Consider the following 18,866-nt stretch of genomic DNA (forward strand, 5'->3'; position numbering starts at 1 on the left):
TATGTCCCAAGATAATAAGGTAATTGTGATATATTGTGACGTTATATAAGCCCGAATATTATCAATTCCTTGATACATAATTGCATACATATGCCTGAAAAAAAAATATCTGGTTCCTAGGTGCACACATAAAATGGGAGGAGCCACTTTATATAAAAAAATTATGAAGTCAATTTCTCAGGAATCATAGGAAGATAAGCCTTAAATGTGTTACCCATAGTTTTTTGCATCAGTCTGAGAATCTAGAAAAAAAATGGAAAACGGAGAAAAGACACTTAACCACGACACTGTTAAAAGACTGGCTTTTAAGCAGGCAAATATCCACTAGTCTTTCTGAAACAAGATTCTGAAATAAAATCATTTTAGTGTTTTCAGAAATATTGAAAATCACTTTTAAAAAGGTTCCTTCAGGATATAAGTACCCAGCAACATAACACTCTTTCCAACTCATTTCCATCTTTTCTCAGAGGTAGGTCTTTTAAATTAACTTTGGGAGGAAGATAAGACTGATAGGTAGTCACTTAGCAGTTACAGAAGGTACTCACAAGCTTCAGGGCCCAATTACATGCTGAACTTTAGAAAATACTGTCACTTGGAGGAAGTGACACCTAAGCAGAGAGCTCAGTAATAAGAATGAGCCAATGAGGATGGAAAACAGGGGCAGAGTGCCAGGCAGAGGAAACAGCACGGAATGACATGTATAAAGATCCCGAGGCAGAAAAGCCCTAGTGTATCTGATCGGAAGGAAGCCAATGTGGTTGCAGCATAGAAGACAGATGGAGAAGGCAAGAGGTGAGTTACTGAGGTAGGCAGGGGCAGTCAGACCAGCCCAGAGTGAGGTCTGGAAAGGAGTCTGGAACTTCCTTGAAGAGGATATTCAAATTCGCATGTGATTGTCTGGAACCCTGATTACTTTCCATCAGATACACCTCAGGACTAACAACTATGCCCAGTCATCTACATAGGCTACCTCTTTTCTCGTGGGTAGATCCACCAAGGACATCAGAATAACATTCAGTTCCCTGGAGAGCGCAGCAATTTTTAGAAAATAGAATGTGCCCAGTTTTAAGCAATAAATATCTTTGGTCAATGGCCCCAACTTGTATCGTACTGCAGACCATCTTCTTGTACCTTCCTTACATTCTCCCTACGCCCACCCCCATCACCACCAAGTGTGAAAAATCAAAAAGAGCAGTCCTGATTGCCTTGCCTCACTCCTTTATTTCCTAGGTTAGGTATATATGTTGAATGAATGAAGTATTGGAAACAAGTAATGAAGATGTTTAAATTTATCTTAAAGTGGTCTCTCTCTCTCTCTCTCTTTTTTTTAAATTTCTGAGATTTACAGAAGCATGGAGAGTTGCAGAGGTTCCTTCCATCTTTCTTGGCTTGTCTCTTAGCATACTGCTTAAGGGAAATCGTACTGCACTAAGAGGTAGGAGAAGTAAATATTGGTTCTATCGCTAACAAACTGGAGGACTGTGAGCAAGCTGCTCCCAGCCTCGAGAATTTCATCTATAAAAGTGAGCTTGTTACTACTGCTAAAGATAAAAGCTGTGAGTCAGATGTGGGGGGTTTGTTGTGGTTTGTCACCAGCTCTAAGATCTATGATTTTATGAACATAATCAAAATCTAGGAAGAAAATATCAAAATCTACAGTAAAACTTTGAATTATTTTACAGATTACCTGAAAACGAATTATATTAATTCAGTAGTCATTTCGGTTGGTATCTCTGGGATTATTTCTAATCACCTATAAAGATTAGCTTCTGACTTTATACACATGCATTCACCCACAAACATATATAACTCTTTCTGTTTAGAGTTACGTGCTTAACCAGTAGCTACAACAAAAGCTACAAAACAATGATTTCAAACTTGAATGCTTGAAATGCCATGGAAGTGTCCTCTTTACATAAATGTTTTCTTCCAACTTCAAATAAGAAACATATTTTCTCCTAATAATCTCATTATCAGTCCCATACTTGGGACTACTTCACTTCTCTGGATCAGATTAAATTTAAATTACTATATTAAGGTGAACAATTATATGTACCAAGTGTTCTAAGGCCTAGTTTGAGAAGTTTGGAGCTGTCCTCATACCACCTCCTTAACACAGTTCTTCCAAATATTTTCCTCCTGGATCTCTGCTTGCAGTTCTGCTAGTAAAGTTCTTGGGCCCATTCTATATCCACCCTCTCTTCCCCCATCGGAAATGTGGACTCAAGTGATTTTTCTGCTATCATTGACGCACTGAAAGAATTTTTTTTCAGGTGGCACTTCCTTATTTATTTATTCTTGTATATTAGTATAGATTTCTGGCTTTTATGTTATTTATAATCCATTAATTATTTATTTTGATGCTAAAACTACCCCCCCCCCCCCTTTAGCTATTGGGAGATCCTTCAGGCTGTCACCTGTGTCCTTTTGACCAGTCCCATCAGTTTTGAGCACTTCCTTACCTTCTGGCGCAACAGACTCAACTTGTACTTTCCTTGCCCCGGCCTTGGAATCACCCTTTCCTCCAAAGAGCCATCAGAGTCCTGGTTCTTTTTACTGGCAAATGAGTTTGGAAGCCAAGACTTGGGTGCTAGCTAGGCTACTGGCTTGTCACTGATTGAACTACGGGAATTTAGTATCTTTTCCCAGCACGTATCAGCTGGAATTTATATTCCATTGCAAGTCTGGCTCTCGAAGATAGTGTATTTTTATTCTTTCTCAGTATCTCCATTGTGAGTCAGAGTGGCCCACGGGCTTTGCACACACAGAGAGACTCATCACACCGAAACTCTTCTGGGTTTTATAAAGTTCGGGATCCTGCAGGAGCGAGCCCTTAGTTACAGGCGTGCAATACAGACCTGTGTCCTCCAGAGTCCGCTGTGCTGCGCCCAGGGCAGCCCGCGAGCGTTCTCAAACCCCGAGTGGCTGCAACACTGCAAGGACACCGAAGAGGAGGCACGTCAGCGCTCCGACTTCCTCCCGACGCCGCCTCTGATTGGCTCCTGGGCGCATAAGAAACCGGTGAATGAGCGGCTGACCCTTACAGAAACTTGCCGAAGGTCTTTGGGTGGCACCGATCTCTCCTCCGCGTCCACCCGCGGGCACGCCGAGCCGGAGAAGGATGAGGTCGTCCTGTGTCCTGCTCACCGCCCTGGTGGCGCTGGTTGCTTATTACATCTACATCCCCCTGCCCAGCGCCGTGTCGGATCCCTGGAAGCTGATGCTGCTGGACGCGACTTTCCGGAGCGCACAGCAAGTGGTGAGACGCAGCCCAGAGCTGATTCTCTCTCCCTGCTCTTAAGTAATATTTGAAGGGGGAAAGCAAGATTTCCGGACCGCGTCCCCCGAGAACGCGTATTTTTCTAACGCAATTAGGCGATCGATTTTTAAGGTGGTTCAGTCTGGCGTTTTCGGGGTGTCGCATTTGCCTCCTTGCTAGCAGCGGGCTAGATCTCTATCTTCTCCTCTGCGTTGGTGGCCGCCAAGGTGAAGTTCTTGAATAGAATTTGATAACTGTTTAACCCTTCGTCTGTCCTAAATATCTCCCCTCTTTCTTGGTTGACAACGTCAAAAATAAATAAATAAATAAATAAATAAATAAATACACCTTTCAGCATTTTTATAAAATCTCCCCATTTTCCTTCTTCTGTAGGGGCCAGCAGAGAGTGAGTTAAATGTTTTAGGAAGGCTGTGGGGAAAAACAGGCTCTGATTCCTGGGGCCGTGTGCGGCCACCTTAAAAGCAGAAGCGGCCCCCGCGATCTCCCGAGGTCCCCTGACTGTGGAGCTCTCTGTTCCTGGGGGCAACTGGCAGGGTTCTTGCTAGCACTTGAGTAACCGCGGTGATCTCCCGTGATCTCCCGCTTCGTGCGCGGTGCTTATCAGCTCAGCCCAAGAAGGAGGCCAGGAGGCCTGGCTGCCACTCCGAAGACCAGGCGGTGGAGGGGGCGGCAGCTGCGGTTCGCGTGATGCACTTGTTTTCTGCCTGCCCTGCAGCATTTCTTTCCTGTCCTTGATTATCAAGGAGATCATCTCTGAGCCAGGATACTCCTGCTCACCCTGGCGAGGGAGCATTTCTGTCTGTTGTGCCATGGGGATGGATTTCTTTTCCCCGTAGGCAGTGCGGTGTAACTGTCTGCAGTTTATTCTACAGTAAGAGACATTAATTTTAGTGCCAGAGAATCTAAAATCTTAACTACAGTCAGCAGCCAAGGCTGGGTCCTATTATTCTAACCCTTCTTAATCTCAGGTTATTTTTGTAAGCTCCCCCCCCCCCCACCGGAGTGACTAGAGAAAGAGGGAGAGAAAAAAAAAATCATGATTTTCCTAGCAGGCTGATGTTCCTTTTCCCTGTCCATTCTAATTGTGTGTAAAATCACGGAGTCTCTGAGGCTTTGTCCTATCAAAAAGCCCCCGAAGGAGGGTATTGTAGCACATTCCTACTTGGGATTTGGTTTTCTTTCTTTCTTTTTTTTTTTTTTTAATTATTAAAAAAAAATTTATTTTTAACTAACCTATACACCCAGTGCGGGGCTCAAACTCACAACTCTGGGATTAAGAGCTACCTCTTCCACCTACTGAGGCAGCCAGACACCCCAGCAATTCATTTTTTTAAATTCAGCCATGTTTTCTGTTCCCTGTTGTCTCTTAGGAATGGTTTATGAAGTTATAGATCCCCTTTCTTCCCTCCTGCTGACTGTAATGCTGACCTGGTGAAAGAATGACCATTCCCTTCTCTAGCATTTGTCCCAAGAAAGGTGGTCTTCTTGTAGGAAGCCCTGAAGTCCCTCTCTTCCTTCAGAAATTAAGTAATTTGGGAGTGCTATCCTTTAAAGTTCTTTTAAAGACCTTAAATGGTCTTTACCTGGGTGGGTTATAAGGGCCTTCAACAATAAAAAGAAGAATGACTAGTTAGAGGAATAAGAAAAACATGAAAAAAAAATCCAACTGCTATATTGGCTACAGAGATTTTTTTTTTTTTAGTTTTCAGGTCACCAAAGGAGTCTTCCCCATCATGTGTAATTTGGGAAAAGTCAGGTTCAGAGAAAAGCCGTTCTTCCCCAACTATAGGCTGTCAACCCAACAAAGGCAAGACCTTTGGACCCAATGATCCTCTGTATAAAATGTGCCCTCAGCTGGCGTTTGGGACTGATACTGTGTGTAAAGCCAAGTCACAGAGATAAATAAGGTAACCAGTTATCCTCACCTGACACTGTGGCTTGAGAGTGGGTTTGCCCAGAAGTGGCTCTCATCACTTTTCTTCTAAATTGTGAAGTATCAGAAAGATTGTTCAGGCCACATGGTAGCATATTCTACCCAGTAAAGCAATTTACTAATGTCACTTCAAATTGTGCCAGGGAAAAGACAAGGTGACTTGACACATTGTAAGTAAATACGAAAGCATGACTGCTGGAGGTATGCCTCCCTGAGCCCCATCCCAACCAGGCCACTTGCTGGCATCAAGGCCAGGCAATTTACAAACTACCTCTGGTCTTCCTCTGTTTTCCCTGTAAAACAGGCTTAAAACCTACCTTACGAGGTTGCTATGAGGTTTAATAATGTATTTAGATATCTGGAACTTGTAGTTATACCTCTAAGAGTTAGATTGTGGAGAAAATCTGTGGGATTGCCCAACCTTGTTGAAACGGTAAAACAAATGTAAACTGGAAGTGATTTATCTCATTGAAACCTGGGGAGCTATCACTAAATTGCATGGCATGAAGTTTGTGACCCAAGCAATTTTAATTAGAGTTGATTTGCTCATTGACAAAAGCCACTGAAGCTACTTCAGAGGTGAAGTTTGGCCTACTTCTTAACACAGTCAGCACGTGCCCAGCATCAAGAATGATGGATGCTGCTTCTATTCTGTGTCATTGGCAAATGCTGCACCTCTTCCTGCCCATTCTTATCTCCTTTATCTTGTGCAGGTGAGTCAGATAATTGAGATTTTGTTCACTATACTTTTTCTTTCCTTGGGATCCTCCAATATAACCTAAGAAGAAGCTACTTGAGATCTTTCTCAAGTCATTTCAAACACAGATGCTGCATTAAAATCCCCAAGGATCTTTACAAATCCTGATGCCCAAGTTCTGTGCTATACCAGGTTTATTCAGAATCTCTGGGAGGTGAGTTCCAGGCATCAGGAGCTCTAAAAGCTCCCCAGGTGATTTCAAATGCAGTAAAATTTGAGAACCATTGCTCTTTAAGGTGAATCAAATGCATTGCAGATCAAATAATCTATATTCCTTAAATTGCACTAGTTACTTGCACACAGGTTGCTGGAAATGAGTCCTTTTACATTAGCATGGATTAGTTTATCAGATTAGTTGATTGACACTTTGGCTGTAAGAGTCTAAGGGGATAAAATACTAGCTAGGCAAATTACATTGTTATAGCAAAGCCTTCATAAGATGTTGAGCTGTGGAAAAACACGAAAGGTTTGGGAAAGGCAGTGGAGAAGATTGGTCAGCAAGACACTGGGGGACAAAAGTAGAGAGTTGGTGGGGGTGCGTTCTGGAGACTGATTTCAAAATGCTGTGTAAGGAAAGTTTTTTCAAAATGGTAATCCTGGTATAGGTGGAGATACTGAGAACTGTGCACTGCTGATTTGGGCAATATGCATTGGAAATAGTAGAAGTAGGCTTATTCTTTGACCCAACAATCCCTCAGTATGAATTAATTTTGAGTAATCAGTGATATAATCAAAATTATAGCTGTAGGGATCGAAACATTTTACAGGATTAGAAACCTTATTCAACTAGTCCAAAAGCACTACTTTTTTTTTTTAAGATTTTATTTATTTTGAGAGTAAGAGAGAGAGTGAGTGGAGGGGCAGAGGGAGAGGAAGAGCCAGAATCTCAAGCACTCCATACTGAGTTTAGAGCTCAGCGTGGGGCTCCATCCCACAACCCTGAGACCATGACCTGAAATTAAGAATCAATCACTCAACCGACTGAGCCACCCGGGTGCCCCAGCACTGCTGTTTCATGAGAAATAAGGGGGAACATTCACCAACCTTGTTTTGTTTTTGCAGCATGGTTTAAAAAAAAGTGAAAGCAAGAAAAATAAGAAATCCTATAAATTATGGAACACACATTTTTTAATACTATACAGTCAAAACATTTAGGTTGTAAAATAATGTCTAATGACCTACAAAAAATATGTACTTTATGTTAAGTGAGGAAATGCAACAAAAATATATAGTTCTGTATATCTATATACCAAAACATATAGTTATATACATCAGTAGCTATACCAGTCTATCTTTACTTAGAGAAAAGGCAGAAGGGTATAATTTAAAATATAATGCTTTTTTTCTGGTCTATCTTCAATTTTAATTTCTATATATTCTAGCTTTTCTATGAATGAGTATAGTAATAAGAAATTGTTTTAAAAAGTTTTTGTAGATTTCCTATTTCTAAAAAGGAATTGATATGCACACACATACCAATGTGATTATTTTAGTCATTGTTCTATAAGGAAGTCAGATTTCTTTAAAAAAAAAAAAAAAAGCATCCCAGATCCCCTAATACAGGTATCACAGTGGCATGCTTCATACATAGTCACTTAGATGTGACACAGATGGGAAGCCCACATGTGCAGTTTTAGGGAGATGCTAGAATGGCCTAAAAGAACCTACAGCATGCTGGAATGGAGAAGACATGTTAATATATAGCTATTAAGAAGGCAGCTGCTGACAGGCATTACTGAAGAGGCACAGTTTCAGAAGCTCATAGAAGGGAGAGGTTATGTACAGTTTAGAGGAAGGTAAAGATGGCGGCTAAAGGCAATAGGTGTCTGAAGGGAGCTCAGAGCAAGGGCTGGGTTTGGCTCACCTTGATCATTTCCCAATTTACTAATAACTCTACTATATATCTTTTTTTAAAAAGATTTTACTTATTTATTTGAGAGGGAGAGAAAGAGCGGGTGCAAGTAGGGGAGAAGCAGAGGGACAGGCAGACTCAGAGAGGAGTACAGAGCCTGATGGCGGGGCTCGGTTCCATGACCTGAGGTCCTGACCTCAGCCGAAATCAAGAGTGGATGCATAAGCAAATGAGCCACCCAGGCGCTCCTCTACTATGTATCTTTTCGATGACATAATGTAAAACAGATGATTGAAATTTATATTTTTGCTGAATGTTCCCCCTGTTTCTTCTGGATGACCATGCTTTTGAACCAGTTGAACAAGGTTTTTCATCTTGTAAAATGTCTCCAGACATCAGAATGCAACTTGGCTTCCCCTGGATGTTCCATGCATGAATGTGCACTCAGGCTGTGTAAGTGTGTAGTTTAAATCCAGCTCAGCTGGATGCCATGCAGAACTCCGGGTTTGCTAACCTTTTACATAACTGTTTGTGAACCGCAATGTTTCCTACTGTCCGGTAAATTTAACTCAAGAACATTAGTAAATAGTAAGTTTTGTCCGCTGCCTTCAGGGCTTGCTATGATACATATTTCTTCATTTAATTAAAGATTTCACCAATCACAATAATTCTGAACTAACTTGATGGAATTTTTATAAACACCTGCAGCAGAAATGCTTTAAGAATACTTTAGGGGTGGGACATCTGGGTGGCTGTGTCCAGTAAGTGACTGACTCTTGATTTTGGCTCAGTTCCTGATCCTTGGATCATGGGGTCGAGCCCTGCATGGGGCTCCACACTCTGTGGGGTGTCTCCTGGAGATTTTCTCTCTCTCTTTCCCTCTGCTCCTCCCCCAAGCTGTCTTTCTCCCTCTCTCTAAAATAAATAAATAAATCTTTAAAAAAAATTAGGGCAGATTGATTCAGCTACCAGATGTGTTAGGCAATGCCCAATTTATAGTTTACTTTGTTATTTTTCCTAGAACTCTACAAATAGAGCCCTCAGCACAGGAATGCTATATTACTTTATTTTAGTGGGACATTCTGTTTCTATCCTGTGACTTGGGCTTGACCTTAAGACATTTCTGGGAGGTATAGAAGTGTGTTAATGCACAATTTTTTGTTTTAACATACTGAGTATATATTTTCATTGTCAAATGAAATGATATAGGAGATCATTACTTCTTTTCTCCATTTTATATTTATAAAGAATTAAGAAATATAATTGAATGTCCAAGTGGCAAACCTCGTTATATTCTCTACCCAGTTTGTGTCCTGTTACGAAATTTTAACAATCTTTCAGTGTTTCCAAAATAAAACTAAAATCCTACCCTTTGGAAGTCATCACTCCTTCAATAAATAATAACTAAACACCTGTGTTAAGAACTGGCAAAACAAACATGAAAAAGACCCATATCTAATCTTGAGCAGTTTACAATGACAGGAAGGGAAGTTAAGCCTATTGGCAGTTACAAAGGGTGTTCTTTTTTTTTTTTTTTTTTTTTTAAGATTTTATTTATTTATTTGACAGAGACACAGCGAGAGAGGGAACACAACCAGGGACAGTGGAAGGGGAAGGAGAAGGCTTCCCACTGAGCAGGGAGCCCAAGGCAGGGCTAGATCCCAGGATCCCTCGATCATGACCTGAGTAGAAGGCAGATGCTCAACAACTGAGCCACCCAGGTGCCCCTACAGAGTGTGTTCTTGAATGACAGAGTTTTTGACAGAGGTGTCATGGGTTGCTCCAAGAGCCTGAAAAAGGACCTCTAATGTAGAACCAGGCAGCAGGCATTGAGGACTGTTTTCCCTTCACATTGGTATCTAATCTGAGTTACCAAGGTTGATTGTTGACAGAAAAAAAAAAAAAAAAACGACAAAAAACTAACCTCTGTAAAGCACACAGTAAGCGGATGTTCTTACTCTCCTTCCCTTACAAAGGAGGAAACTGAAAATGCAAAGGAAAAATAACTTGCTCAAGATGACCCAGTTCATGAGAGATTCAACTCCTGCCTGTCTCACTCTGAGCTCAAGAGCTTACCCATTGTACTAGCTGCCTTTCCACAGGAGCTGAGTGAACAAGATGCAGGAGGAAAAGAGGAGGGTGGAGAGGGGAGGGTGGAAGGGCATTCCAATGGGAGAGGGACTGTGCCAGAAGGGACAGTCCAATGGGAGAGGGTTATATAGCTAAGCAACCAAAAGTAGTTTAAACTTCAGAGAGGGAAGGCTGGTGGGAGCCACAGACCAGATAACAAAGGGCTCTGTGGGCTGAGAAAGGGGCCACTAAAAGAGTTTTCACAGGGAAATCACATAGTCGACTCTGTATTCTAGAACAGTCTTCTCAGTGAAAGTGAGTGGAAAGTAGTGAAAGTAGCGGGAATGGATGTGCATGGAGTGAGAGTAAGACTGAGAGATCCTACCAGGGATACCCCCAGGGGGATACCAGTGGCGACACAGGATACAGAGGCCTGCATTAAGAGAAATGAGACCCTAAAGGAACATGATTTCTTATATTTTACGTTTATATAGCAGTCTAGATTTTACAAAAGATTTCACTTAATTGCCCCCCCTTTTTTTTTATTTTTTCAAAAAAATCTGTGTTTGGCAGTGCCTGGGTGGTGCCCTGGTTAAGCATCTGACTCTTGGTTTTTGCTAAGGTCGTGATCTCAAGGTCGTGTGATCAAGCCCCAAGTCCCACTCTGTGTTCAGTTAGAATTTGCTTAAGACTCTCTCTGCCCCTCCCCTGCCTCTCTCTCTCTCAAATAAAATGAATAAATCATTTTTTTTAAATGTGTTCTAAGTTTTTTTTGTTGTTTATAGTTTTTGGTTGTTGTTGTTGTTTTTAAGTAAGCTCTCTGTGGGGCTTGAACTCATGATCCTAAGGAGAGTCACTTGCTCCACCCACTAAGTCAGCCTGATGCCCCACCCTTCCTTTTATTTTTGTAATGGATAACTGGCTGGCATGAATTGCTTCCATTTATCAAGTGAGGAAACTGAGGTTCAAAAAGGGTCAGTGACCTCCCCAAGATCACATGGTTCATTTATATTGGCAAAACAGACACTAGAATCGAATGTCCTGGTTTCCTATTTTCCTGCTCTCACTTGCTGAGCCAGGCTGACCTAAAAACAAAGTCCTCCATGATGGATTTGCCCTTTTTGTCTCTAGTGCTGTCTCTGTGACCCACCCCTCGTAGCTGCAGCCAGGCACAGGGGAGTGCTCATGATAACTTTGATACTAGCTCACTGAATCCTGACCTTTTTCTGATCTCCCCCAGTTAAATTAATCTTCAGTAGTGCTTCCCAACCTTTTTCCATGCCATAGACTCGATTATGCTTGTAAAAATATGCCAGAGGAAACTGGAGGAGATAAGGAGGGAATCGATCTGTATGGGCTTGAATGATAGAACTGGCAAGATTTATACAGAGGATTACACAAATGGGTCTCGAATAGAATATGGATGCTGATAAATTTGGAGTAGCTATAAAAAACGGTTTTGAGTTTTCACCTCCATGAAACATCGAAACATCAATGTCTTGTGGCCCACCTGTTGGGAAGCTCTCCTCTCCATAGTTTATAACCATTTAAGTACAAGTTTGTTATTATTGCTATTAAACATAGATAGATAGTCCCCAAGGTACATATGTATCTAGGTAGTCTTATAACTTATTGTCCAAACCAGGACATTTTTAAGAGTGCTAGGAGCTGCTATTAATAATCATGCTGGGAAAACTACTCTAAGTCAGAATTATTCCCAAACAGATCTGGACTGTTTATTTGGCTTGCCACCATTCAGCATAATCAAGTCAAAGTTGTAGAATAATTCCTGTGCTCCCTGTTCTGCTGAAACCTGACCGTTAACCCTCCAGTAACCCACCCCTGCCATCTCTTCCCTCACCCCCAGGCTTCATGTCCCCTGCAATAGTGGCAGAATAGAAGTACCGACTTCCTAATAGTCACATAGAGCCTGCCCCAGTCAGTCCCACATTGCGGGATCTAGCCTCAGTGTTCCCATGATGTCTGCACACTTGATACCTCTGCCTCCCATGCCCTCCCACCCGTGGACTTTAGCTAACATTCCACACATCTTTCAACACCCACTCAAAAAGCATCTCTTTGGGAAACTTTCCTTTTTCCCCAATCAGCCTTAATCTCTCTGTCCTTTATACTCTGCTGGCATTCTCATGTGTGTGTCCCATTATGTTTCTTTCCTTAGGTGGATGTTTCTTTATGTACAAGCTCCCCACCAAATTCTAGGCTTTCTCAGCTATCATAGACATAATTTCCCTTATCCGTTTTAGGGTTTGGTTTTGCTTTGAAGATCATTTGTTATAGAGAAAATAAGAATTTATGGTTCTGCTTACTTTCAGTCTTCTGTATTACTTCATTTGCACCAAAGAGCAGACTTAGTGCTCCCATGGGCCTGTGACTCTGAACTTACTCCCAAAGGATTTTTTTGCTGCCCTTTGCAACATTTTTTTTTTTTTTTTGCAAGCCTCACTGTTTTCTGGGTTTTTAACTTCCTCATATTATTTTTGCAGATTGATGCTTATTTTTGAATTTTTAATAAATGTATCTGTCTGTTTCTTGTTAAACATTAGGCTGTCTCTTTAAAAGATCACTGGTGAAGGGGCGCCTGGGTGGCTCAGTGGGTTAAAGCCTCTGCCTTTGGCTCGGGTCATGATCCCAGTGTCCTGGGATCGAGCCCCACATCTGGCTCTCTGCTCAGCAGGGAGCCTGCTTCCTCCTCTCTCTCTCTCTGTCTCTCTCTCTCTCTCTCTCTCTGCCTACTCGTGATCTCTGTCTGTCAGATAAATAAATAAATAACTTAAAAAAAGAAATCCTTTATCAGAAAAGATCACTGGTGAATTCCCACATTCATTTGATACTGTTCTACCTTTCCCTTTTCCTCTTAAATGGATAATTGACGAATGCTTCATGAGAAATTAATTTGACTGACCCTCTTCTGTGCTGCCTGTCCCATAATATTGTCCGTGCTCTGGGATTCACATTACCCTTTCTTTGACGGTTCTGAAGTCTACTCTTCTAAAATGCAAGATGTTTATCTCACTCTTCCTAGTTTATGCCTCAGTTCTAAGGGTCACTCTGTCCCAAGCTTGCAGGCCTTTCCATTTCATGGCACAGTTCTTCCCTGTTAGTGAGAAGCATGTCCATGGCAGCAATAATTCCTGTTTCCTTGACTTTCTTAGCAAGTCAGTTCGGCTTGTAGAAAATGATCTAGTTTTAATAGAATGAGATTGCTGGCAGATAAGAGTATAATAATGGATCTGTTTACTGAATAATAAACACAACCACTAGCAAGGTTAAATAACTGCTGGCTGTGAACGGGATCTGTTGGCCTCCATAGCCCTTTCTGTGATATTCCATAGCTTCCTATTATGATTGCTCCTTCTTCCCTCCTTCCCTTCCAAACCCACACTCTGGAATGTTTTGTATTAGTTGTTTGATCCACATTAAGAAAGCATCAAGCAGGGGTGTCTGGGTGGCTCAGTGGGTTAAAGCTTTGCCTTCGGCTCAGGTCATAGTCCTGGGGTCCTGGAGTCCTGGGGTCCTGGGTTCGAGCCCTGCATCAGGCTCTCCGCTCAGCAGGGAGCCTGCTTCCTCCTTTCACTCTGCCTGCCTCTCTGCCTACTCTCTCTCTGTCAAATAAATAAAATCTTAAAAAAGAAAGAAAGAAAGAAAGAAAGCATCAAGGACGTAGCATGGATTTATGAATTTCAGTCCTAGAAGATTTTATGTATTATGCCTTCAAAATTTTAGTCCTGGAGGATTTTAATATATATTACATACTGGAGAGGTTCTATGGTTATATAAGACCAGGAAATAATGAGTTGATCAGGATTTCTTTATTTACTTGTAAAACATTTCAGAATTCCTACCATATTAACATGTATTTTGAGTCTTAGAATATACAGTGGGTCCCAAAATTAACTATAGGTCTTCATTTTACAAAAAACTTCATGATGAGGTGCCTGGGTGGCTCCGTTGATTAAACATCTGCCTTCAGCTCAGGTCATGATCCCCGGGTTCTGGGATCGAGCCCCACGTCAGGCTCCCTGTTCAGTGGGGGGTCTGCTTCTGCCTCTCCCTTTCACTCTGCGCCCCTCCCAACCCCCCCCTTCACTGCTCATGCTCTCTCTCTCACTTTTTCTCTCACTCTCAAATAAATAAATAAATAAAATCTTTTCAAGAAGTAGGTAAAGGACCTGGAATAGTACCAGAAATAATACTAAGAAATATATAGTCCAGATCTTATTTTTGTAACTGTCTGCAATATACTCCAACAGTAATATACTGTTTTGTATTCTTTTATTTTCACTGTTAATCTTGTCAGTCTGCCACTGCTCTTATAAGCAGACTGGATTTCTGTATAGATATAGATCTTAACTTCAACTTCTGTTGGCTGTGGCTACTGGGTTTAACTCCTGGCTTCAGCACTAACTAGTTGTGAAAGTAGCTGGGCAAGTTCATAGAACTCTAACCTTAGTTTTCTCATCTATAAAAGTGAGACAATGGTAGTGCTTCCCTTGAGGCTTGTTATATGGACTATATACAATTGCATATATAAAATTCCTGCACAATGCTTGCTGTAAAGCAAGAACTAAAAACTTCTTCCTCTGGTTAAAGTTTTGGAGTCTGTGGGCTGAATTTGCTGATGCTCTAACTGAATAGATCTACGAATTATCATCCTCATAGCTAACTCATACTGTTCTGTCTTGTCCTGTATATATTCAACCTTTATAAGAATCCTGTAAGGTAAGTACTATTGCTATTCCTGTAAATGAAGAAACTGAGGCACAGAGGGGGTAGGTATCTTGCCCAAGTCATGCAGAGTCAAAACTCTAATTCAGGCACTCGGCCTTTGGAGTTGGTGCTCTAAAATTCAAAGGAATTGAATGTCTCTCAGGCTTTCACTGTCTTATATCAAAGATTTCCACTGGAGTCTGCCAAGTTATCAATTCGTTTTAGAATATGATGTCACCTAAAAAAGATGCTTGGGCTTTAGGTCCCTAAGGTACAGTTGGTGACTTGACATTTTGCTATATAAATTAAAGTCCTTTATTTGAATTCTGTCCCAGTGGTGGACCATCTTGCCACATCAAGAAAGTGGTTGATATTCTTAACAAAGGACTTTGGATTTGCTCAATTGATTGCCATCTTTTGGGCCTAGAGATCTGGCCTGTACCTATGGAAAAGGTGACTTTGATTTCTAAAGTTATTAAAGGCAGGTGTCTTCAGTTGACTACCATAACAGAAGAAATTCATGATGGCCTCCTATCATTGGTTAACAACCATATACTGGGCACTGTGGTGATAGCAGTTCACAAACCAGACGACACTTGGCCTTCCTAGAACTACAATCCCATGCCAAAAATCTGTGGCAAGAAAATATAGTGAATATGGAGAAATTTGTTGGCAGGCTAGTGGTAATTGAAATCCTATAAAGGCATGAAATCCCCTATGGAAACAATGTTGAATGAGAAGAGAGTAGTTTTCAATCTGAGAAGAGGTGGTGCCAACAAAGGGGACAGAGCAGTCAGGGAACAATGAGGAAAACTGGGGAAATAAAGTGTCAAAGAAACCAGCAATGAATAGTACCAGGAGAGGGTGGTCAGCTGAGTTGAATTCTCCTGAGAGACTGACGGAAGTGAGGTTGGAATGGGGCCCATCAGCTCTATATCCTGGTGTTCGCCTCAAAGTATCAGCCACAAATGCACTCCCAAGCAACTGTGAGTTTTACATTTCAGGGTCTCAACCTATAGCCTGTTTGTTAGAATGATTTCAAGGATGTTGGCCAAAACTAATGTTTTTAGTTAGTTTGAAATGATAGTTTGAGCTATCATTTCTCACAGGATATAGCAAAAATAAACTTTGTAGCTTATGATTAAAACCCGAATGGAAGTTACTGATGGATATTAATGAGATGCTAAATAGCTATATATAAAAATAAATATACAAGTTATATACATATAACTATTTAGTAGATTTAAAAAATATTTGTTTAAAAAAAATTAGGGGCCCCTGACTGGCTCAATCAGTTGAGCAGTTGACTCTTGATCTCAGGGTCATATATGCTGGATATGGAGGTTGCTTAAAAAAAAAGAAAAAGAAAAAAAACTTTAAAAGAACTATAAAAGTGGAAAGAAAAAGTAAAATAGCTATTATGTTGGTTGGTTCATCTATATGACAACCTATTTTAAAATGTGGAATCTTAGAAGCTAAGTAGCTTTTTCTGTCTACTTCAAAATGAAGTTCACATCAGATGAATATTAAACTTATTGCCTTATAGATTGATGCCTATTAATTCTGTAGTTAAAAGTATACCATTAAAATGCTCATACTATACTTTTGTCAAGAACAATAGGCCAGGGTTTTGTAGGACACACCATGTGCTAGGTTTGAACCTTAGTTAGCGACCACAGAAGCTCAAAACCAATAGCTTGTCGATCTTATTTCCTCACGTAGCAAATTCAAATTGGCAAGTTCTGTGACTTAAATGAGGATGTTTTGGATAAAAACAAGAACATTGTTATTGGTTATGTCCACAGAAGGAATCTGTTTGGCAGTGATTTTCAATTGCTCTAAAAACGTGATTTCCCGACTCCATAAAAGCCTATTTTGGGGTAGATTGTAGAACTTTAACTGCTTAAAAAGTTGGACTTTCATTTGGGTGTTGTTAATGTTCAGATGTCTGTATGCCATTCCCCTCCATCCCATCCATTTTTTGAGTCTGAAAGGATACAAAGAAACTATCAGACAGATGTGGAAGTAAGGGCATTCCAAGAAAATAGCAGGTGTATAATTCTGCAGTGGGACAGCATGGCGCCTACCGGAAGCTACTTCTATTGAGATTCTGAAAGGTGTAAGAAGTTTGAAGGAGATCTTTATGTAACTGAACCAGGGGTAGAACTAGTCCCATTCCTGGGTTAGGATCTATTTCACTGTTTTAATTATGCGAACTCTAGGTTAGATAATAGTAAAATTATGAAAACATACAACAACAGTATTATTTTTTTCAAGAATAAGTACCACTTGGTGAGATAAGCTTTAAACTACCCATTAAAAACATTGTTACAATCTGTAGAATAGCATTTAAATATTGGTGGCCAAATATGTAATTTGACTGAAAATTTATTTTGCTAGTGTTACTTGGTTTTTTTGGTCTTAAACAAAGACTTTTGCAAGTCAGTCTTTCCTCTTGTGTCCCCAGTGCACTGCTTCAGAAAACTCATTCTTTGTTTAAAGTTTAAAACAAACACTGCAGTTCTTGAGATCTGTGGTGCCTTCTTTGAGACAAATCTTCTTGTCTGCTCATCAAAGAGGTTGGGTCTAAGGTTAGAGACCTCTTGCTTTAACTACCCAGTCTAGTTTCTGTCTCATCCCTATTTCCCTCTCTTGCTAAACCCTGTTCTTCCCCTCCACAGAACATTTGTTATTGGGAATTGCCTGTTTAATTCCTAAGTAATTCGTCTCCCTAAGTAATTCTGTCTTTCTTGCCAGGGTGTTAAGCTCTGTGGGGGAGGGAGCGTGTCTGTGGGTTTCATCACCATGAACCCAACTCCTAAAAGTACCTGGCATGAAGTAAATGCATATCTGTGGGTTGAATAAATGGTGACTGATCCAAAGTCCCTGAACAGCTTTTACTGTAAAGAGGGTAGTGAAAATGTCCTGATGGGAGGTTTTCCCCGTACATCCTGCTTGTCAAATAAGGCATCAACAATAGGACCAGCAGCAAAATGTGCTCGCTGCTGTTTTTGTTTTGGGTTTTTCTTCAAAAAAATTTTTAAAAGATTATATTTATTTATTTGACAGACAGAGATTACAAGTAGGCGGGGGGTGGGGGGGTGGGGTGGGAAGCAGGCTCCCTGCCGAGCAGAGAGCCTGATGCAGGGCGTGATCCCAGGACCCTGAGACCATGACCTGAGCCGAAGGCAGAGGCCCAACCCACTGAGCCACCCAGGTGCTCCTTTCTTCAGATTTTTTAAAAAAAATTCTAAGTAGTTAACATGCAGTGCAATGTTGGTTTCAGGAGTAGAATTTGGTGATTCATCGCTTGCACCAATACCCAGTAAATATGCTTGCTTTTGCCCCGGATTCCTGTTCCTCTTCATGAAAAGCCCAAGTAGAAAAATGGTAACGGGTAAGATGCCTGCTTTTTTCAGAAAGCAAGAACTTAAAAGCAATAATGAAAGGAAACATAATCTGCACTATATTAATCCATTCACAGTTAGACTGAGCATATTACCTCCCAGGCAGTGTGCCCGTTTTAGGGCAACAAAGGTGAAGGAGGCAGTTGTTATATTTTCACCATCTATTTCTCCAAGTATCAAAAGTAGAAGCTTGAACCAAGAACTAGAGAGGGCAGAGGAAGGAGTAACTGTCTGGGGAGTGACTACGGCAGGGTGCCGCAGAGGAGGGGACATTTGCGATAGATCCTGAAGGATGATGAACATGGGTTTGGTCGTGAGAGGAAGAAGGAGAAATTCCAGTAACAGATGGAACCCTGTGGTTCAGCCTTCTGGATCCGTAAGGAAGGGATGTACTGCATGGGGCAAGACAGGCTCTGCGGGCACAGGTGTGTACAGGGAAGTAGTGTGGAGGAATTGGAGTAGGTGAAAGGTGTGTTTATGCAGTAGGTGGAGAATGTTGCTGTGAGTTGTATAATCTCCGGCTGTCACAACTGCTTGAAAACTTTTTCCCATGAAAGCAAAATTCCTCGAGTGAATTAGAGGACTGAATAATTATTTTTGATATACCAGAAGAGGTATAGAATTATGCTATAGAAAAATGTGAAAAATAGAAAAACTTGACCTCCGTCTCACCTTAACACAGCCTCCATTTGCTTTTTGTCGTATTTTCTTCCAGTCTCTTTTTGTGTATGTGCTGGCTATCACACTATACATAGAGTTTTACACACAAATTATTTTACTTATCATTTACCAGGAGGATTTACCATATCATTACTGCTTAGTAGTCCCCTCCCTTTGGA

General features: G+C 41.0%; 1 protein-coding gene across 2 annotated transcripts in view; it reads left to right on the top strand.

Moving 5' to 3' along the window:
- The first annotated feature begins 2,620 nt into the window (after nucleotides 1-2,620).
- Nucleotides 2,621-18,866, top strand: part of NCEH1 (neutral cholesterol ester hydrolase 1) — a 57,457-nt gene continuing 41,211 nt past the window's right edge. Inside the window, exon 1 of one of the 2 annotated variants that reach the window (XM_059391537.1) lies at nucleotides 2,621-3,259. In XM_059391537.1, coding sequence (XP_059247520.1) covers nucleotides 3,122-3,259 — 138 coding nt within the window. In that variant the 5' untranslated portion in view covers nucleotides 2,621-3,121. The remainder of the gene's footprint in view (nucleotides 3,260-18,866) is intronic. The other variant, XM_059391538.1, reaches the window with a different exon arrangement.

This window comes from Mustela nigripes, chromosome 2, assembly GCF_022355385.1.
Source record: "Mustela nigripes isolate SB6536 chromosome 2, MUSNIG.SB6536, whole genome shotgun sequence".
Lineage (NCBI taxonomy): Eukaryota > Metazoa > Chordata > Mammalia > Carnivora > Mustelidae > Mustela > Mustela nigripes.